We start from the raw sequence: 23,032 nt of genomic DNA, 5'->3' as shown, positions 1-23,032 counted from the left end.
GGGCGGGGGGGGGTGTCCTCCCTCATGATCCCACAGCTGCCCCACAGCACTTTAATGCAGAGCAGCGTTAATTGCTTTAAGACTTCTGCCTCTAAGGCAGGGCTTCCTCCTGAGATAGAGAACTGATGGTAATGTGATGGCTGCTAACTCTGCAAGTCTCAGTAGCACAAGCTAGCAACAGTGGCCACTGCTGGGACTACAGGCAGTCCCCACCATGCCAAGTAGCCCAAATAAATAATATTAAATGGGTGCAAAATAAAGTTAACTGTAATCCTGCAAAGCAACTTATTTAATTACCCCATAAACTGTTGTGATCACCTAATTTCCAGCAGCATGGAGGCTGAATTTTATGCTCCAAGCTGGTGGGTTTGAAGGTGGGGTTGCTTGTAAAATCCAGCAGGTGGCCTACCCGCCTGCCCTGACCTGCCTGAAAATTTTTGGGGGCAGGGAAGGTGTCAGGCAGCCCGCCTGAAATTAGGCCTATTGAGGCCCTTAAGTGTCCAATTAAGGGCCTCATCCCACCACTGCTGGTGGCCTAAATAGCCAAGTGGTTATGGTACTGGGTTTGTAACCCTAAGATCAAGCGTTCAAATCTCACAATGGCAAACTATGAAACAATGTAACTTCATCTGAAACAGATGGAAACGGGTTTGTACTCAAAAGAGTTACAACACTTATCAAGAGTTCAAATCTCACAATGGCAAACTATGAAACAATGTAACTTCATCTGAAACAGATGGAAACGGGTTTGTACTCAAAAGAGTTACTTGACCCAGGGTGAGGAGAGGCCCACACCATGTGGGAAGCCCAGCAGCTTTAGCTTCCTGAACCTGATCTCCCCACCCCCTGCCATCTCATCCCCTCACTGAGACCACCAACCCTGGACTTACTTGGATTACTCAGCATGATGGGGACTGCCTGTAGCCCTAGCATTGGTCACCACATCTAGCTGATGTGGCTGGGACTTGCAGAGCTGTCAGCCATCAGATTACCATCAGTGCTCTAATGCAGGACTTCCTCCTGCGATAGAGGTGGAAGGCTGACCTTAAAGGGCAGCTGTTGAAATCACGGAGAGGTTCCCCCTTCCACCCTCCCAACCTTTTAGCTGCGGGCATGGGGACTGTGCTGTTCCATAAAATAATGCCCATAATATCAATAATGCATGGATATAATCCTTTATGCCTTGTCTTTTGCTTTGGATGTGACAACCTTCTGAAATATGTATGTAGAGAATTAATGGACAGGAAAGGACCAGCTACTCCATCAAACCTTACACCGTACTAGCTGGACCAAAAGGACGAAACACTTTCTTCCCTTCCACCCAGTTGTATAATCTCTCTTGGGAGAGGCAAAAAAACCCTTGATGTTCAGTCTCCCTGGAATAATGAGGAAGGGAGCAGTTGGGTGGAGAAACTTGGGCCCCAAGACATGTGTATAAAGAAGCATTTTGCACCCTGCCATGCACAACTCTAGTGATTGCCTTTGGAACGAACTTTGAGCATATGCTCAGGTACTTTTAATATGGAATTTGTTGCAAAGCCTGCCTTTCTGTGCTCAGAAAGGTGTCATTAAGAGTGCATCAGCTAGTCACATTCTTTAATTTATCAAATGAAGTGGCATGAGCATATTATTAAACCCAATAGCCTTTAAGTTCTGAAGAAGAGTCATATTAGACTCAAAACATTAACTCTGTTTCTCTTTCCACAGATGCTGCCAGACTTGCTGAGTTTTTCCAGCACTTTGTTTTTCTTTTCAGCTTTTAAGTGCTCCATATACTCATACCTGTGATAAGATTTCACCTTAACAAAAGCCTTATTGCCTAAAATGTGCACTGGTCAAATTGTCAACATGTTTGCCAGTGCAACCAAAGAAAATGTATAATAGAAACAAAATGCTGGAAACACTCAGATTAGGTAGCAACTATGGAGCGAGAAGCAGAGTTTGTATTTCAGGTCAATGACCTTTCATCAGAACATAAAATATGCATTGTATACCTATGCTGTGTCTATAAAACTATATACTATAAATTTATTCGGAATTATATTTGAACGTGTATGTATTTGACCACTGTAGAATTTTGTTAGTTAGGAAATTCTCAATCTTGTTAGATTTTGTTTTCTCAGTCATTACTTTCTTGGTTTGCTTTTAGGATGGCCCCAGAAGTGGTGATGTGTGAGACCATGAAAGATACTCCATATGATTATAAAGCTGATATCTGGTCGTTGGGTATAACATTGATTGAAATGGCTCAGATAGAGCCACCTCATCATGAGTTAAACCCAATGAGAGTTTTGTTGAAAATTGCCAAGAGTGATCCTCCAACGCTGGACCATCCATCAAAATGGTAATGACTAAATTGTTACACAAGTTTTTATTTACCCAAACCTATTATTGGGGGGGGGGGGTGGGGATGCTTTATAACAAATTTTAATGCACTTTGCTCGACTACACACACACAAGAATATAACCTAGAGATTCTTGGAAGCCAAATTGGGTGATGTTGCACGTTGTACCCCATTCTCATACATACCAGATAAAGCACTGGGGTCTGGAACAATGGGCGGAATTTTCCAGCCCTGTCACAGTGGGGGGAGGGTGGGACCAGAAAATGCAGCAAGCCATTCAAAAGTCCATTGGCTTCGACAGGACCAGAAGACCCCAGCTAACTTGTCTGCACCAGTATCTGCTGTGGAGCTAAACATTTCTAAGCGTAATGGTATTTTTTTGGTTGCTGCCATTCCTGATTGTAACCAGAGCCTGACACACTGGTTTGTCGAATTTCTCTAGTTTCTTGAGTTGCACCCGTAAGAAATTGTTGCATATGCTGGCCACATTCAGAAAGGCCCATGTCAGTCAGGTGTCACTGAACAGACTAGTATCAAATGTAGTAGAGCCACTGGCACCCCATGGTGCCTGAGATTAAGCTACATTTGTTGAACTCTGGAGGAAAAGCACACCACCGAGAGAGCAGCATTATGTTTCTTATGTATCTGGGCTTGCCAGTGGTATTGTCACTGGACTAGTAATCCAAAGACCCAGGGTAATAATCTGGAAACCCAGGTTCGAATCCCACAACGACAGATGATGGAATTTGAATTCAACAAAAACCTGGAATTAAAAGTCTAATGATGACCATGAAGCCATTGCCAATTATCATAAAAACCCATCTGGTGCACTATTGTCCTTTAGGGGAGGAAATCTAACCTGGTCTGGCCTACATGTGAGTCCAGATCTGCAGTAATGTGGTTGACTCTTAAATGCCCTCTGAAATGGCCGAGCAAGCCAATCAGTTGTATCAAACTACTAAGAAGTCAATAAAAAGGAATTAAAATGGACGGACTAGCCAGCATCAACCTAGGTACCAGAAACGATGACTACAAACCCTTGCAAAGTCCTCCTTATTAACATCTGGGGGCTTGTGCCAAAATTGGTAGAGCTGTCTCATAGACTAGTCAAGCAACAGCCTGACATAATGATACTCAGGGAGTCATACTGTACAAATAATGTCTCAGACACCACCATCACAATGCCTGGGTATCTAGTGTCAGGACAGACCCAGCAGAGGTGGTGGCACAGTGGTATAAAGTTGGGAGGGAGTAGTCCTGGGAGTCCTCAACATAATCTCCAAACCCCATGAAGTCTCATGGCATCAGGTCAAACATGGGCAAGGAAACCTCCTGCTGATTACCATATTCCAACCATCCTCAGCTGATGAATCAATACTCCTCCATGTTTACACCACTTGGAGGAAGTACTGAGGTGGCAAGGGCACAAAATATACTCTGGGTGAGGGTTTCAATGTGCATCACCAAGAGTGGCTTGGTAGCACCACCATAGACAAAGCCGGCCGAATCCTAAAGGACATGGCTGCTAGGCTAGGTCTGTGGCAGGTGGTGAGGGAACCAACAAGACGGAACAATATACTTGACCTCATTCTCACCAGCCTGTCTGCCGTGGATACATTGGTTCAAGACAGTATCAGTAGGACTGACCACCGGACAGTGCTTGTGGCAACAAAGTCCTGTCTTCACATTGAAGATATCCTCCATTGTGTTGTGTGGCACTACCATCGTGCTAAGTGGATAGGTTTTGAACAGATCTAGCAACTGAAGACTGGACAACCATGAGGCATTGTGGGCCATCAGCAACAGTAGAATTGTACTTAAACACAATCTGTAACCACATGGCCTGACATATCCCCTGCTTTATCAACCATGGCTCAATGAAGAGTGCAGGAAGGCATGCCAGGAGCAGCCTAAAAATGAGTTGTCAGCCTGGTGAAGCTACAACACAGGACTACTTGTGTACCAAACAGCATATGCAGCAAGTGATAGAGAGTTAAATGATTCCACAACCAACAGATCCCATCTAAGCCTCTGCAGCCCAGCCGCACCCAGTTGTGAATTCTGGTGGACAATTAAACAACTCACTGGAGGAGGCTACTCCACAAATATCTCCATCCCCAATGATGGAGGAGCCCAGCACATCAGTACAAAGTATGAAGCTGAAGCATTTGCAACAATCTTCAACCAGAATCTCAGATGCCGGTCTTCAGCCAATTCAATTCACTCCCACGTGATATCAAGAAACGGTTGAAGGCACTGGATAGATGGGCCCTGAAAATATTCCGGCAAATGTGCTGAAGACTTGTGCTCCAGAACTTGCTGCACCCTGAGCCAAGCTGTCCAGTACAGCTACAACACTGGCATCTACCTGTCTTTGTGGGAAATTGCCCTAGTATGTCCAATACACACAAAATAGGACAAATCCAACACAGTCAATTACCACCCCATCAGTCTGCTCTTGATCATCAGTAAAATGATGGAAGGAATCATCAACAATGCTATCATGTGGCACTTGCTTAGCAATAACCTGCTCAATGACGCTCAGTTTGAGTTCCGCCAGGGTCACTCAGCTTCTGGCCTCATTACAGCCTTAGTTCAAACATGGGCAAAAGAGCTGAACTCCAGAGGTGAGGTGAGAGTGATTGCCTTTGACATCAAGGCAGCATTTGACCGAATGTGGCATCAAGGAGCCCTAGCAAAACTGGCGTCAGTCGAAACCAGGGGGATATCTGTCCACTGGTTGGAGACATACCTAGCACAAAGGAAGATGGTTGTGGTTGGAGGTCAATCAACTCAGCTCCAGGACATCACTGCAGGAGTTCCTCAATGTTCTAGGCCCAACCATCTTCAGTTGCTTCATCAATAAGGTTAAAAGTGGGGATGTTTGCTGATGAGTGCACAATGCTCAACACCATTTGTGATGAATCGGATACTGAAGCAACCCATGTCCAAAATGCAGCAAGACCTGGACAATATCCAGGCTTGGGCTGACAAGTGGTAAGTAACATTTGTGCCATACAAGTACCAGGCAATGACCATCTCCAACAAAGGAGAATTTAACCATTGACCCTTGACATTCAATAGCATTACCATCGCTGAAATCCCACTATCAACATCCTGGGGGTTACCATTGCCAGAAATTGAACTGGACTAGCTACCTAATACTGTGGCTACAAGAGTAGGTCAGAGGCTCGGAATCCTGTGGTGAGTAACTCACCTTCTGACTCCCCAAAGCCTGTCCACCAGCTACAAGGCACAAGTCAGGAGTGTGATTGAATACTGTCCAGTTGCCTGGATGAATGCAGCTCGAACAAAACTAGTGAAGCTTGACACCATTCAGGATAAAGCAGCCTGCTTGATTGGCACCCGTCCCATGAACATTTATTCCCTCCGTCACTGAGGAACAGTGCCAGCAGTGTGTACCATCTACAAGATGCACTGCAGAAACTCACCAAGGCTCCCTAGGCATCACCTTGGAAACCCACGACTGATGCCATCTAGAAGGACAAGTGCAGCAGATACATGGGAACAGCAACACCTGCAAGTTCCTTTCCAAGCCACTCACCATCCTGACATGGAAATCTATCCCGGTTCCTTCCTGGAACTCCCTCCGTAATGGCACTGTGGGTGTACTTGAACTGCTGCAGTCCATGTGGTCCAAGAAAGCAGCTCACCACCACCTTCTCAAGGGCAACTAGGGATGGGCAATAAATGTTGGCCTAGCCAGTGACACCCAAGTCCCTAATGAATGAAAAACAACAGATGAAGCTAAAGGCCTAAGAATAGGGCTGACTCTTCCAATTTCACTATGTCAGGATTTAGTCAGGGGAACCAGGCCAATCTTAAACATAATCTGTGCAGCAGGTGGCACGTCGGCCAAGGAGTTCACTTTTGGTTAGTGGAGCTGTGGACAGAACTCTTGAGTTTTGTCTATTCCCTTGGTCTTCAACACTTCCAATTCCATGGTTTGATTTGGTGACAAACTTGAGAAACTCGAGTGCCATGAAATGTTGAGGAAAAAGTTGACTCTTAACCTCTGGAGAGAAAATGATTCTTTGGAATGTAATCTGGTATAAGTTTTCTCAACAAATGGTTTCCTGAGCTCCATGGTGCTTGATCAGTTCAATGTGAACATGTCTGAAAGATCACATCATTGAATTGTAACTGAAAGCTGCTGCTAAAAAGGGCAGAATTTCCCCAACCCTTTGGGAGCAGGTTCAGAAGTGAGGAGGGTGGACAAGACACGGAAATTGATGTGGCGTGATCCCACCTTCTTCCAGCTTTTCCCAGGGCAGCATTGAAGATGGGAGGGAAATCCCTCCTTGGATCTATCAGTAAGGAATTAAGAACTTGTTCAGGCTGTTAAACCAATTCAGTGGATTTAACCCTGAATCCTGGACTTCTCAGTCATGAAACCTGTTTCCCAACCCGTCAGAAACTTGCCACGGTCACAGAGGCAAGCCCATAGTAGGAAATTCTTCAGTGAAACTGAAAAGCTGGGAAGGTATTGATCAGTTACACTGAAATGCTCCAGACTTGGCGATTGATAGACTGATGTTCAAAGCACTTCTGAGTGCTTGACAGGTGATTGCCAACTTCTTGCAAGTCACTTCACCTGTCTAGAACTTCACTCACCTTAAGCTGCATTTCCCTACTGCCAAACTTGAACACGGAATGGGAGTACCTCATGCAGCTTAACCTTCCATCTCTGCTGAGGATCAAGAAGATAGGTCACACCACCGCCAGTTGCTCTTGCAGGAGCAACACCAGCTGCCTTCTTCTCAGCCACATGGATCTGCACAGGGCAGATGGGAAGGACGAGATCCAGCTGAAGGGAGGCATGATTCAACGCAAGATCTACAGGCAGAGGATCAGCTCCCTCGACTTGTCCGACCACGACTATTCAGGAGGCTCAGGCTTTCATGGCTGGTTGTTGCTGACACCTGCAGGCTCCTGGAACAAGACCCCCTTCTCAGTGAACCAGGTGTGCATATCTTGCCATTGGCCATCACTGGAGGGCCAACACTGCTCTCCCCACACTCTGTCTCTTACCAAGCTGCGTGCTCTCTTCAGCAAGGAGAGAAAGCAGAGATCAATGAGAGATTATATTGGCTTGTAGGTAGAGGAGGAAAGGAGACTATTTGTGGAGGGTGACTGTGAAGCATTGGTGCAAGATGGCAACAGGCTGATTGCAAGTGACATTGTTGGCTGCTTAGGTAGGGATGTGCATAGAACAATGAGTGGAGTTACAAGGTGTATTGACCTGAAAGATGCTGTGCAGGAGAATGTTGGGTTAGTGTGGGGCTTGGCACCCAGTGTTATGCTACTTAGTTGTGATGCCCTCTTGGTGTAATGTCTTCCGCTTGGAGGGACCTGATGCTGATTTCCTTAGCCATTTCCATCCACACTTATTGGTTGGACAATTTGTTCTCTTGGGAGAGAACTGCAGTCCCTTAGATCCCCCAGCAGGACCACCAAGCAAGAGTGATACATAAGAGCGAGAGCCTTTCTAGGCTTTCTCCCCAATGCTCTGGTTGTTGTAGTCTGAAAAATCTGAGTGATGGTGAACTTTTTTGACCTATACCATTGTCCATTCAATTAGAAATTCTTCGTTTGACAACATGGGTGCATCATCCCACTTCCCTAATTGATTGGGGAGCTCAGGTAGGCTGACAGTTGGTTTGTTGTGCATTATTGTTCAAATTCGGGTTCCAGACTCTCTCAAATGTTCCCACCTTCCAGCAGGGACTAAAGTGAGGTTTGATGACAAAGTGTCAAAGGAAAGGCTCCGTTTGCCAGACTAATCTCAGCCCTTCTTAAAAAAAAAATTTCAGTAATATTGTTGTTTGCTGATGTTTGACTTGCACTATATACTAAAAAAAGTATATTTTTGAGTTTCAAATGGGGAAAAGGGCTTGTATTTTCCTAAACCTAATGTGCTTATACAGTCTTAATCCACTTCAACCTAATGGAAATCCATGGCTTAAAGCTTTGACAGGTCAGTTGTAATTGTACAAATCTTTACTTATACTCCCCAGCCCATGAAGTGCTGCTTTCCCCTCAATTCTACAAGGGTGTCCGCAGTGTGCAGATTGATTTGGATTATTGAGGACTAATTTGGCACTGGCTGGAAAAGGAGGACTAGATTTTTTTTTTAAGTTACTGACATCCTCACCTCAATTAATTCAAACTTCTCCTTTCTCTTTTTTCCCATGGGCAGAATTTTGCCCTTGTTGGGTGGCCTCGGCAGGGCTGGACGGGGGTGGTCAGGAGGCCTACTGTCGCCTGCGATTGGGGCCAGTATTTCATGCTGGCGGGCCAATTAAGGCCCTCCCAGCATGAAACGCGAGCGGCAGCACTCAGCGCTGCCTGTGTGGGCAGGGGAGGAGGGAGATTAATGGCCCTAAAAGGTCTCCTAATTGTCAGCAGGCCTCTACCGATTCCTGCGCGTGGCCGCTGACCATACTATCGCGTGCAGGAATTGGTTGCGTGCCCGCCTGCCGGGGTGAAAATTCTGCCCCATATCTCCACACCTCCCAGAGAAAATAAAACCCTTGATCTCCTTGAGTCTGGCAATGCTTTCCGGGAAAAGTAATGAGCAGTCAGTGATCAATGGCAGTGATACATGTCTGTCTTGGTTTATGACTTCTGGCCATGCAACAGAACAGTTTTTGTCCAGTTCATGGATTTATGGCAAAGAGGGGAAATGGTCAAAGGAAGGGGGAACTCATTAACCCCGTCACCCAGTAACTTGGCAGGGAGGACTTTTTTTAAATAAAAGTTCTTAGGACCATCTCACTTGTGATTAGTATGAGTGAGTGGCATTGAATTGTGCATAAGGAACATCAAAACGAATAGTTAAGCTGCCCTTTAGGAACTTGTACCACACTAAAGACACTCATGTAGCTGATGAGGAAATGGAGACTTGGGATGCCAGCTGCTGGAAGAGGTAGTACTGGGTGTGAAAACTAATGCAGAGTTTTGCTAATGATTGACCAGCCAGACTGGTTTAGTAATGGGGCCTGATAGGATGCCATTGTCACTGGGAGTGAGGTTTCCTAGTCTGCTTTGGGTAATCCCACAGGTCAGTTCTCTAACAGGTGGAGTGATTCTGGCCAGTTGAGCAATGGGAAGTTTATACTAGTGATGTTTGATGTTATCAGGTTAAACACCGGCAATATCCCTATGAAAAGTTGATCTGTTAAACCTTAGCTAAGCAAACCTGAACTTAAGCTCTTCGAACATGGCTAAGTGGTTGTCTCATTAGGGGGATCATGTCCACTTTGTCAGGCACATAGAAACTCTGTCCATGTGGATTTCTCAGTTTCTTCGTCTGGAGGCTCTCTAATGTGGTGAAAAATGTATTCGCATGCCATACACCTAGCTGACCAAAATAAAACTTGAGCATTGACCATATCTCTCTCTCTGCACTTTCATCAATGCAGTTGAATTTTAACAGGTGACATTTTGCTTAAGAAATAATTTGGCCTGTTTGAGTTTATTTTTAAATTATCTTGGGACGTGGGTAATGTTAACAAAGCTTCATTTTCTTGCCAAGAGTGCTTTTGGGAGCTCTCCTTGAATCACTGCAGTCCTTGGTGAGTTGCTGCAGTACATCCTATAGACTACAATCTATAGCCACAGTGCGAGAGTAGTGGAGAGGGTGGCAGAGTCCAGTGGCAGGTGCTGATCAAGTGAAGCTGTTTGTCCTAGATGATATCCAACTTCTTGTATGTTGCAGCTGCACTGCACCTACCCAGGTGAGGGTTGAGTATTACTCCTGATTTGAACTGTGTGGATAATGGAAGGGATCTTGAAAGTGTTTACAACGTGCTAACTTTTTAATGTAAAGCACTGTTGAATTTAAAACAGTTGGGTACAATTTTCAACATGTAATTTAAAAAAAATAATTTGAACCAGATATTAAATCAAATTATTATTTGAAACATAATTGAACTGTCATCTCTTCAGGTCTAAAGATTTTAAAGATTTCCTCAAGCAAGCACTGGATAAGAATCCAGATACCCGCCTTAGTGCAGCTCAGCTATTGCAGGTGAGAGCTTGAGAAACATAATTCTGTTTCATGTCATGGATTGTGCCTTTGTCAAATTCTAGGTATTTGTCTATTTTTATGTCTCGCACTACTTAAAATAACATTTTTTTCTAATGTCATGGGATTATTTGTAACATTTCTATCCATTTTAAATTGATAAAAGTAAGCTACTGCCTTTCATTACTACCTACAAAAATGTGGCTTAATGGAAACCTGAGACATTTTATTGATTTTTTTTATTAAATGCCGTAGCCATGATGTCTGAATGTTAGAAGAATGCGGAGGTTAAATTTCAACCAGCTATCCAGTCTGTAATGGCTATTGATTTGAATTTTCATTCTTGTGTGATGGCAGAGTGAGTGAGTTTTATTAAATTAGAGGTGCTTTACAATAGATTTGGGAAAGATGGAATAACAGCAAAAATAGATCTTGTTAAAGTAGACATTTGTTGGGGCCAGTATCAAATAAAATATATTTATGATAAATCGTGGTGTTTCTGTAACTCTACATACTTAAAAACCAATTTTACTCAGAGAAAATGTCCCCATTTGTCTTGATGCATTGGTTCCAAAATCTCTGCAGGAGGCCCCCATCATATCTTGAGCATGAAATCAAGGGGAAAATTAAATGGTAGCAGGGAGTTGGGGAAAGCTAAGGAAAACTTCTATTTATTTTCTATCTTCTGATACTGTTTTAAATTCAACAGTGCTAATTCTGTAACCATCAAATCTTATTTGTCTACTAAGTAATTTAGTCGGTAATTTATAGCATAAGTCTTGATCTCATGCGCCATTTGTTCTGCTCTCTTGCGTTGAGCTCAGATGAGGGTACAGGGTTTAGCCATTAGTTAAAATGTATTATAGAAGTCTTATGTTCAATCTCTGCACTTAACTATATATTATCGAAATGTTGGACAGGTAAAAGTACACTCCTCATCCTAAGAAGTAAGAAACCAATGCTGGGAATGGCTTGCTATGGTGCATTAGAGCGAAATACCTAGAATGCAATATTAAACTTACCAGGAAGCACCTAAGCCAAATGAGCCCTAGTATTTATTTGCACAATTTTTACGTTTTTGTGCAAAGCTTGAAGAGTTTCATGAAAAGGTGAAATGAGCACCAACAACTTGTGTTTGTAAAGCACCTCTAATTTAATAAAACACCCCAATACCTTTTACAGGAGCATTATTTTAAAAAAAGCTGCCAAGCCACAAGTTATTGGGTCAGATTACCAAAAGCTTGATCAATGAGGTAGCTTTTAAGGATTGTTTTAAAGAGAGAAACTGGGGTGGAGAGTCAGAGATTTAGGGAGAGTATTCCAGAGCTTAGGGCCTAGGCAGCTGAAGGCATGGCCGTCAAGAGTTAGATGCTCAAGAGGCCAGAATTAGATGTGCAGATATCTGAGGGTTGTGGGGCTGGAGAAGATTGCAGAGGTAGATACAGGGATTTTATCAGCCCCAGGGAGACAGGATAGATTGCAGCGGGGCCAGTAAAATACCAGGGGGTTGGGTTGGGATGGCTCCCTGGTGCAGTCACGCTGCTGGGGAAGTTCCCTGCCAATGCTAATGGTGGTGGGCTACTATATTTGAACAATTAAAGGCCATTTTCCCAGGCCAGTGGCAGAGTGGTCATCTGCCAGCTGCATGGAGGCAACTTTCCAAAGGCTTCACAGCCCAAGGAGGGAGCCGCTGCTGGAACGGTTTCTCCTTCAATCACTGGGTCCTGTCTGCTTGGACTCTGCAAAAAAAGAAAATAAACCCTTCCACCCTTCAAGGGTACCTCAAAATGGAAGCGCCCTCCTGTTTTCCCCTCCAAAGTTGCAGAGCTGTTAGCCCTCTGATTGGGACGGCAGCATGGAAGGCCTGCCTATCTTCCTTAATTGGCCGCCTTCTCTGCCTATTATTCGTTAATTGGTTGCCCCCAAAAAATATATCTTTCCCACTTCACCCCCTGCCCGCATGGCCATGCTGTACACATTGTTACCAGCCAAATCTTACCCAGGGCTGGGTGAAGTTACAGAGGGATTTGAAAACACGGGTGAGAATTTTAAAATCAAAGTGTTGTTTGACCAGGAGCCAGTGTAAGTCATCAAGCGCAACAGGAACAGTATTTGGTGCAAGTTAAGATAAAGGCAGCAGTGTTTTAGATGACCCCAAGTTTTTGGGGGGTAGAATGTGGGAGACCAGCCAGGAGTGCTTTGGAGTAGTCAAACCTGGAGATGATAAAGATGTTAATGAGAGTTACAGCCGCAGATTAGCTGAAGCTGGGGTGAAATCAAGCGATGTTACGAAGATGGAAATGGCAATTTTTGTGATCATTTGGCTTTCAACTTCAAACTTGAACAAAAATTGCCATAATAGTAACTGGTTTTTATCTGTCTTGGCCAAGCATGTTTTTTGTTTTTCGATTGACTTGTTGGGGATCAGAACAATGCCTTAATGTGAATAATCTGGTGGTGTTCGTTTTTTGGTTTTGTTACTGTTTTCCTTCAAGAAAAAATGTGAATTTTTAAAATAATTTTTATGGGAACAATGTTTCAATGCAAGAACATTCCTCTGATGTCCTAGCTTTCTTTCCCACCTTTGCATCCAACTCTTATTTTGAACACATCAAATGTTTTTGTCACCCCGATCACCTGTGGCAAGTATTTCCAGAGTAACATTTTCAAAAAGAACAAAACCTGATAGTTAATTTTGGAAAGATTGTTAGATCCCGTTAAGAAACCTGTTAAATTGCGAAAATAAATGAGCGTAGCTTAAAAATCAGGGTTGCTTCAACATTTTTTTTGTAGCTAGGTCAGGTGGAGCCACATTTGCCAAAATGAATATCCTATACTAAGCAACTCATGAATGCTTATTAATGATTCTTGAAGGGAGGCTTATACTTCCTGTGTGGTTCTTCCATGATCCAAATGGCAACATATCTGTGATAACATGACGGCAAATTTGTATTAGCTGGCATGTCAAGATAGAAGAAAAACTTGAGCTTTTCCGATGTATAAGAATATATTTTCCTGGAAAGCAAACATGGTTGTCAGTAAATCAAATGATTGTTGGCCTTCCCACAAAGGAAAACAGATTGGTTAAAAATGCACAAAGCCCTGATGAGCTTATTTTGGTTCTCAGGAGTTCACTTAAGGAATGCTTTATATCACCATTACACACCAAGCTGAAAGCTTAAACTTGTGCACTCTTGTGCAACACCTAATTCTGGTAGTTGTGACTGCATATACATGTTTAACTTTATAATGGACTGATTGGTAGCCTGTTAAGTACATGGAAAAATAGTTGTTTTGATGGCATGTTATTTTCTCCATCACACAAAGATGTTACCTTAATAGTACTAAAAGAATCTTTGCTTCCGTAGTATAAATATTTTTAATTTTATGTATTAATGAAAGTCTTCATGGCTTCCTGTTAAGGCTTGCCATTATTGATTGTTATGTTTACATTTGTAATGGATGCTTCCTTTATAAGCTTCTCATGATGTATTGACAGATCAGTCATGATCTTATTGAATGGCGGAGCAGGCTTGAGGGGGTCAAGTGGCCTACTCCTCCTAATTCGTATGTTCATATGTATGTACATCATTCCCCTCCCACCCTCCCCTCCAACTGCTTCACTGAACTGCATCCCCAATAGAGTGCTGCACTGTCTAGTTTACATAGGCAGTTTCCATCATTAATGTGAGCATAGGAATTTATCACAGAAATAATCAAATATTACTTTAAAATATGCGCCAAATTACTTCTGCACCTTATTGAAATGCCCTTGTCCTCTTACCCTCCTTCATCTGATGAGTCTACTTGATATTGGCATTTCGTGTGCACCAGTACAAGATCAATCCTCTGTTAAAAGTTGTGTGTAGCACACCACTACATACTTTAAGTAACCTTTTTTTAAAACAGCCTCTCACATGATCATAGCCACATTTATTCTGTTATACCTTATTGGATCATTTCTCTATCTAGTCAAGTAACAGTCCTAATTCAACTGAACAATTGCATTATGTAATCTATACTTTAGCAATGGATTAATACTTTGTATTAAAAGTGAAACGTTATTGTCCCTTTTTATATACATAAAAATACACCCTCTAACTTACCATAAGCAGTGCGATGGGAGAATTGTTAACTAAACTTTCACTGTAACTTTTCATCTGCATCACACTTCCTCCACTGAAAATAAATGATCTGCCAGGAGTCTCACCCTCTTCCCTTACCAATTGTCTCTGTTGACAGTGATTAAAAGTTCCTGTGTTGTTCCTTTTTGCAAAGAGGCTCTTCAAGTTTTTGTGGTAATCATATTACATAATTTTAGTGTAATCCAGTCTGGGCATTGCAGCAATGCAAGCAGCCAAATGGCATTCTTGTGAGATTTGTACTACTGGCTTCATCATGGCTGCAGTTGACCCACTGCCATTGTTTTCAAGATGGAATTTTTGATTTTGAGAATCCAACATAAAGGTTATATCTCTGTTAAACCAGCATCTGCATTGTAATTACACTACCACATCTAAATTTTACACAGTTTATTAACATTGACACATGTTGAGAAGTTGAGGAATATTTTGTTTTCTGATTCTTGTGGATTAAATTATTCAGGAGGAATTATTTAGCACTTACTAATCTTCTAAAACAGGTATGCTATCAAAACTTTTGTCAACGTCAGGTCCATTTATTAAATGTGTAATTAAAAAAGTTTTTGGCTTTAAATGAAAGATTTTCAACACGTAACTAAATAATTTCCAATTGCTGAAATCTCTGAGGATGGAGAGATTCCTTCACCCTTGTGCCTACACAGACTATGTGCAAACTACAATAGAAATGGTTTCACAGAAATGTGTAGTAATAATGGAAGAAAATTTCTTTTTTATGCTAAACTAAGGAAAAGCTTAAAAATGACAGTTTTCTGAGCTACATGATGGGTTAATAGAGGATATTAGTTGCTCAGTAAATTCCATTTTTAGCTTAGGTCAACATGGAAGTATCTGGCATGTTTTTAAAAGGAAATAAAACATAGCTGAAGTTTTTCTTTGAAATGGGGAATGTATGTAATGATGGTTGATAATATCCAATACGTTTGTTTTCACACATTCACACACGTCCCTCGGACAATAGTATGAAGTAGTGGAAGGATTCGCAGGTTGATTAATGGGCCACAATGTAAATCCTCCTTGGTGTAACCATTCTCATACTATTTGATTTAAAGTGATTTGTTCCACCCTATGTATTGTTTTATTGGCTCCAAAAACCCATGCAATAAAGGGGAGTAGGCAGTGGTGGATTTACAATTAGTTGTGCCCTGTGCTCAGCTTCAATTTTTGGCCACCTGCTCCCCCACCAGACTGTGAATCTTCCTCCCCCCCCCAAGCCCTTCCTCTCCCTCCCCTTTGCTCCAGCCACATCAAGCTGCAAATCGTGTCTGGAGAACAAGGTTTTGGCAAATGGGCTGGTGATTTTGTGTGGCCATGCTATTCCTGTGGTCAGGAGTGACCCGAGTACGCAGTGGCTGTCCCCGTTTCTGTGACAGTATCACCTCCCTAGCTTGGCGATTACCATTCACTTGGGCAGGTTTCTCAGGCAGGCCCATTGTGTTGTCCATTTTCCTCCATCATCCAGGGAATCCAAGATCTCCTGAGATTTAACTCATTTGCAGCTGATGGATACCGCTCCAACACCGAGGGTCGCTCCAGGGGCTACTTAAGACCCCTCTCCGGCAATTGCTCGTCAGATGGGTTTGTTTTTGTACGGATTTCCATATAAATAGAGCAGGATTGTCTTCTCTCCTATGCCATTGGTTGGACCGTCGGTCTGTACAGTAGTGGATGTCGTTGGGACATCTATCATTCTTCTACTGTTCATGCATGGCCTGAGCGCTGGACTATATGTTTAGACAGCTCCAGCTCCTTCACCAAGCTCACAAGCTCTTGACTCATGTCTTTGCTTTTGTTCTCTTCCTGTTGGATTTTTTTCTGGAGAACCGAAGAATCAACCTGCAGCTGGGAAAGCTGGTTTTCCTTCATGAATTCATGAATTTTCTCCCTCGGTGCTTGGACCTCTGCCACCAGCTCTCGAGTTCTGGCCTCTTCAACTCATAACTGATTCCAAGCCCCAGTCTGGTTCAGGGTTTCACTTTCCTCCATTGCCTTGCCTTTGGTCATCTGTTTTTTGATTTCTTCCTGCTCAGGAGGTTTGCCTTGCCTTGTCTTGTCTTGTTCGCTCTTGAACTTCTGCTCAAGCTGGTCATACTCATCCTTAGTCTTCATTTAGGTCACCTTCAACCACCTCCAACTGCTTTAATCGAGACTTCAAACGCTCGTATTCCAGCATTAGCTCTCCTAATTTTATTATCGTCCAGCCGAGTATCTCCTGAAAGTTTCTCCAGTTCTTTCTTGGCTTTGTTTTGGAATGCGTTTCTTTCCGCCTCCTCTACGCGGTCAAGTTTCTTCTTCAACAAGCCAACTCAAGTTCGAATCATTTGACTTTAGCTCTTCATTGAGTTTCGCCTCCAGTTCATCCCTTTCATTGAGAAGGGTGGATACTTTCTCCTCAACCTCCAATTTCAATTTCAGTTTCTCCGTTACCTGTATTTTTTTACTTTGTTTCTGCTTCAGCTTGTTATTAAAGTCATTAACTTTCTGCTCTTCCTGATTTAATTTGTTCATGACACCTCTCCTCTTGTCCACCAATATCACGGTAAGGGATTTTCAACTTGGTCAAGTCATCTTTCAAGATTAATTCACTTTTCCCCAGTCTAACTTCTGACGATTTGAGTTCTTTCACTCGGCCTTTCACTAATTCCAACTCATTGATCAAGTCTTTGGTCAGATTCTTCTCTTCATCCAAAATAACAAGCAGTTGGGAACATTCCAATTTGCTTTTGTTAAAAATGCCTTCCAGTTTTTCTAGATCAACCATTCTTTTCCGTAGCTTTTCCATTTCTAGTTTCAAGTTCCTACTCTGCAGCTCTTCCTCTTTCAATCTTTTCTTCGGTTCTCCGTCCTGATCTTCTCCTTGGTTATCTCCTCATTCATACCCTCCATCTGCAGTACCTGCTTCCTCAAGTTTTCCACCTCAGCCATGAGACTGGAGTTGCCACACTCCCCATGGCTAATGTTAACTTGCAATTCCTGAAGTTACCCCTCTGCTTTTTGTAGACCTTTGTTGGCTTCCTGCAACTCCTCAAGTCAGCGGTTCAGACTGGACAGCTTTTGCCATAACTGATGGTTCTGAGATTCTTGGGTGGTGACTTGCTCTTGCAAAGACTTGGCAGACTTGTGCCCGAGTTATGCCTCAACTTCCCGTAATGGTTTGTTTTAGTGTCTTGATGGAGTGGGAAACTGCCAGATTTTTTTGTATACAGCCGAGCAGACAGTTTAACGACTCAGCTGAAAGATGGTACTTCCAACAGTTCACTCACTCATCACTTTGGGGCCCCCCTGTTGCTTGGGGGCCCCATACCATGGCACAGTGTGTTACGTTGTAAACCTGCCCCTGCGAGCTGGACACCCGTACTGATGCGAGTATCTGTGCATGCCAACCCAGATTTCTGAATCTGTGGTCTCTACTCACTAATACTGTCTTAAGTGGAGTTTGTACTCTGCACCTCAGAAGGAAAAATGCCAGCTGTAAGCTGAAAGCTCACTCTGTCATCCTGTGTAACTGTGTTGTTGGAGCAGTATGGATTGAGAACCTTCTAAATCATACTGGACATCAAGATTGAAACTCCTTGATGAATAATGTTGGTTAATTTGAACAGAATGAATCATGGTGACATCAAATGTCTGTTCCCACTGTTGTGTAAATACTATGTATTGTCCTGTTTAACTGCTCATTAATGTAGTCTTAAAGTGCCTGTGTGGTTTATTTTTGTCTTTAACCTACAATCACAACTAGAAGAGTGAGAATGTGGCTAGACGTGTATGTGTTTTTTACGGAATTATCAAAAAAAGTCATTCACGTGCAATTTATGAACCCTTTGCATCTTTTTAACAGGAGCACAACTCTTGATTTTGATCTACTCCTTATTTTATGGGTGGAGGTTGATGTTCCTGCAGCAGCCTCTTAATTAGAGTTTGAAAGTATTCATTTTTGTGATGCTCAATGATGGAATAACCTGTTGTTATTCACTTTATTCTTAAAACTATCCCTCACAAAAAGAAACTGAGCAGAACACAATCTAGAACTGAGTGAAAATTGCAATCGAGTGGAGTCCAAAAGTTCATGAGATGCAGTTGTGCTTAGTAGCAACTGAATTAATATAGTCAATATAATCTTTGTTTTAACAGCACCCTTTTGTGAGCAGTGTCAGCAATAATAAACCACTGAGGGAATTGGTGGCAGAGGCAAAAGCTGAAGTGATGGAGGAAATAGAAGACAATAGAGAGGAAGCAGAAGATGATGACTCATCAGAACCATTATCAGTAAGTACAAATTGAAATATCATTTACTTTTAGAATTGTGTTTAAATTCTAAATCTGAGCCAGGGTGAGACAAAAAGCTGCACTGATGTAGTCTGGCATGCTTTTACAGGGGTGCGTATAAGGCAATCTTCGGAGTATGTTTGAAAGCAGTTTTTATTATTTCAAATTGAAATGACAGTGTAATTTACTTTGCTTTATATGTTTGAGAGAATCCATTTTGAAAAGTGTTTATAATAATTTGCAAAAGCAAAGAAGTTGAGCTAAACCTCTGGTTAGGCCTCAGCTAGAATATTGTGTCGAATTCTGGGCACCACAGTTTAAGAAGAATGTCGAAGCTTTGGAGGGGGTACAGAGGAGATTTGACTATCAGGGATGAAATAATTAGTTATGTGGAGAGGCCAGAGATTGTTCTCGGAGTAGAGAGGTTAGGGAAGATTAATAGAGGCATTCAGAATTGTTAAGGACTATGATACATTGGATGGAGCAAAACTGTTTTCTGTTGGCAGCAGGGGCAATAACTGGCAAAGATAATTGGCAAAAGAACCAGAGAAGAAGTAAGTTTTTGTTTAGTGCACCAAATTATGATCTGGAATGTACTGCCTGAAAAGGTGGTAGAAGCAGATTTGATATTGTCGCTTTCAAAAGGAAATTCAATATATACTTGAAAAGGAAAAATTGCGGGGCTATGGGGAAAGAGCAGGGAAGTAGGAACAATTAAATAGCTCTTTCAAAGATGGGCTAAATAGTCTATTTCATTGCTGCATCATTCTATAATTTATGTTCTGTATGTCTGCATTGCAGTCATTTTCCACCAAATCAAGTTTAGCTAAATAAATGCTCCATCTGAGACTTTAGTCTTATGCATGCTTAATTCTGTTTTACTATATTCAGTATTATAATATGAATATGACTTCTAAAATACTAAAAGTCCATGTGCCGATATTTCATTGAAAGGGTTATATTTAGGGTTGTAATTCTATCATGTGAAGTAGAAACTGTGTTGCACAAAAATGCTGTATATTGTAAAACAAAACTTTATTCTCATCTTGCAAACAAAATGCAATAAACCTACTGTCAGACTTTCTACAATTAGAAGTAGTAATTGGTTGAAATCCTACCTAAATAAAATCAAGTGTTGTTCTTTAGCCCTTTCCAGGTCACACACGTGGTCTTTCTGAATTGAGCCAAATCAGTCTGGAAGCGGATAAAATTCCAAAAATCCTAGAGCCTTTAGAAACCAACAGTGCTGCCTCTGAAGTTACAAAAGATCAGACTGATAAGGCCAATGAAGGACTATTGGATGAGGGTATATGCAGCAGTGACAGTGACAAGGCAGAGAGCGAGAACTCAGTGAAGACTATCAGCTCAGACTCTGGAACTGATGACAGTAAAATTAGCCCATGTGCAAGGGACAAGCCTAAAATGGACTTGGGGACTGATGATGGAAAATCAAATGAGGCCATAAATGCTTCTGCACAAACCTCAGAAGTGAACGAGGTATCAGAACAGAATTCCACTGAACAACAAAATTTGACAGACAATTCTGGGACTCTCCAGCCAAGAGATATACCAATTTCTGAGGACCCTGCTGATTCAAAGAATGAGAAGGAATTGCTTACCGAAACAACAAAAGAAAGTAAATCTGATAAGCAGGTCGCTCTGGTTCCAGATTCATTGGCACTCAATGGAGCAGTAGATTCTGCCAACATACAGTCGAGGAGAGATTCCGATTTGGGTAGCGTATCTGCTTCCGATAGCATTGATTTGAACATTTCCCTTTCAGCTGATCTCTCTTTAAACAAGGAAACTGGTTCTCTATCAATACGGGTAAGAAATTTTGTTCTCGACAAAATGTTTAGTATTATTAAATTCACTGTATTACTGGCCTTGACACAAATGTATGTTTATAATACTTCTAATTTTGAAAAGTATTTTCCTTCTATTAGATCAATAACAACAAATTATATTTGCAACTGCAATTTCTAATAAATATCATAATTGTGTTTTTTTACTTATTTCATTAAATCAACTCCCCTTTAGTGAACCAGACTCGAGAGCTGGGAATATAATTCTTGGGTTTCTTTGTCCAGGGTTAATATATGTTATTTAGCATAATATTGTACTTTGGCATTGATCTAATGTTGTCATTACATTTTCCATAAATCCGGAAGGCAGAAAGCATTAAACACTGGAACTTATGTAGCTATAGTAACCGATCAAGTTTATTTCCACTTTTATTTCAGCTCATGTAAGATCTGGATGCAGGATAAGGGTTATCCCTATCTAGTTATAGCCTTTCTCCAAATGACAATGAATGGTCAAGCAAAGCAAAGAAGCAGCTTCTTTCAATATCTTAAAATAAAACAGTTGCTTTGGGTTCTTGCCCATGGTAAACAGAATGCAGTTTTAAGGGGCTACATGTAGAAACCAAGACCCCTAAATGCTTATGGAGTTCTACTCATTTGAATGTATATTGACCACAATGCCAGAAAGGCTGAAAACTGAAAGATTCTCAAGTTTTATACTTTGAGTTCTTTTGCAGATAAATATCAATCAATAATGATCAGTGACATTGTTAGGTAATAAATCATCTTATGAAGTAAGCTGCATAGAATGCTGACAAGAAAGGAAGGTAGCCTTATCTGCAATCTAAGCACCCCAATATTAGTATGACTGCAATTCCTATCCTGTACTACATAATCTAATGCATACCTGGATCAGGGAGCACTAAGCCAAAGGAAATGTCTCAGCTGCCATGTCAAATTTTAAAAATGACAGGATTACCATAAATTTTAAATGATAAATGTAAGACCTACAAATTGGTCCACAATGTTTCATCACAAGTCTCTTTCCTTCAGTGCAATACAGTCTCATGGTTGTAAAATGCATCTGACAAAAGACCATCTAAAAAAGATCTGACAAATGGTTATATGAGGCATGGAGAATCTATTGACAGCTTGCTTGCAGAAATGTATTTCTCATGAAAGGCCTAACATTTTAATGCAGAGGTGGGCTTGAAGAGTAATTTTGTGAAGCTTTGGTCACTGACAGTGCACATTGGAAATTCAGACCTTTACTGTTAATTTTTCTGACTTTGCAAAACAAATGATAACTGTTTTCACTGTTGTCCAGTAATTTGAGTCAATAGTTTTCAGTAAGCAAAGACAACTGGGCAATAAAATTGTGTTAATTGTCCACAGATATTAAACTATATATAACTCCAATTGTGCTGGCTTCTGGTCTTGATGCTTATAGGGGCAATGTAAGAGAAATGAATCCATGGACAAACATCCCTCATGATAAAATATGAACAACCAGTACTTGGTGTATTATGTTTACAAAATTATGAAAACTTCAAGTGCTATAAAAATAGGTGTTCCATGTTTAGCTGGAGAATGCAATTAACAGTTAAGTCTGCTTCATTTTGTGCAATTTAAAATTAATATTTTTGGTGTGTATTTGTGTAGGGCAACAAGGCAAACAACAAGACTCTGAAAAGAACGAGAAAATTTGTTGTAGATGGAGTGGAAGTGAGTGTCACTACATCAAAAATTATTGGGGAGGATGAGAAGAAAACTGAGGAAATGCGATTCCTAAGGCATGTGAAAACATTTTTCATCTAACGTTTATAGCTGTTGAACGAACAGCTTCTAATACCTTACCTTTTATTTCCAGTTAAAGGCTTTGCCTTTGATCTGCTTGTGCAAATCTGTGATTTTGCATAGTATAATTGGAACTGCAGAAATTATCATAGATCATTGGCAAAGATTTTGCAAAAAAAAAGCTGAATAGAAAAAAATAATTACACGGTTTTAATTTTGTACATGATCTCTTAGTATTTTAAAAATTAGCTATGGTTGCATTCTTGTAGCAAAGTTGAGCAGTGAAATTAGTGAAAATAAGGCTCATGCAAAAATTGCCTGATCCATAGTACATCAGGTGAAAGCTTTGTATAATCGTTGATTTTCTTTTTAAATCTACAGGCGTCAGGAGCTGCGAGAGTTACGGTTACTTCAGAAGGAGGAACACCGGGCTCAAACACTACTCAATTTCAAATCGCAGCAGCAGTTAGAGCAAATGCTTCGTCGTTTTGAACAGGAGATGAATGTATGATTCGTCCTAATGCCTCATTTTCCTTTCAAACATTTGCTTTTTGTCATTTGGATGATGAGACTCAAGATTGTGTTGCTCTTGGGTAATATCCTTTGTGA

The 23,032-nt window shown here is 41.5% G+C and overlaps 1 protein-coding gene and 1 pseudogene across 2 annotated transcripts in view; one reads left to right on the top strand and one right to left on the bottom strand.

The window, feature by feature from the left end:
- The window catches only part of stk10 (serine/threonine kinase 10), a 126,682-nt gene that overhangs the window by 78,810 nt on the left and 24,840 nt on the right, over positions 1 to 23,032 (top strand). For both annotated transcript variants that reach the window (XM_041193638.1, XM_041193637.1), the window contains exons 6-11: positions 2,150 to 2,344; positions 10,317 to 10,398; positions 18,687 to 18,821; positions 19,968 to 20,648; positions 22,289 to 22,419; positions 22,805 to 22,928. In XM_041193638.1, coding sequence (XP_041049572.1) covers positions 2,150 to 2,344; positions 10,317 to 10,398; positions 18,687 to 18,821; positions 19,968 to 20,648; positions 22,289 to 22,419; positions 22,805 to 22,928 — 1,348 coding nt within the window. The remainder of the gene's footprint in view (positions 1 to 2,149; positions 2,345 to 10,316; positions 10,399 to 18,686; positions 18,822 to 19,967; positions 20,649 to 22,288; positions 22,420 to 22,804; positions 22,929 to 23,032) is intronic.
- Positions 15,803 to 18,354, bottom strand: LOC121280961 (annotated as a pseudogene).

This window comes from Carcharodon carcharias, chromosome 8, assembly GCF_017639515.1.
Source record: "Carcharodon carcharias isolate sCarCar2 chromosome 8, sCarCar2.pri, whole genome shotgun sequence".
NCBI lineage: Eukaryota > Metazoa > Chordata > Chondrichthyes > Lamniformes > Lamnidae > Carcharodon > Carcharodon carcharias.
The sequence above is the reverse complement of the archived record's forward strand: the minus strand, read 5'-3'. Positions and strand labels throughout refer to the sequence as shown.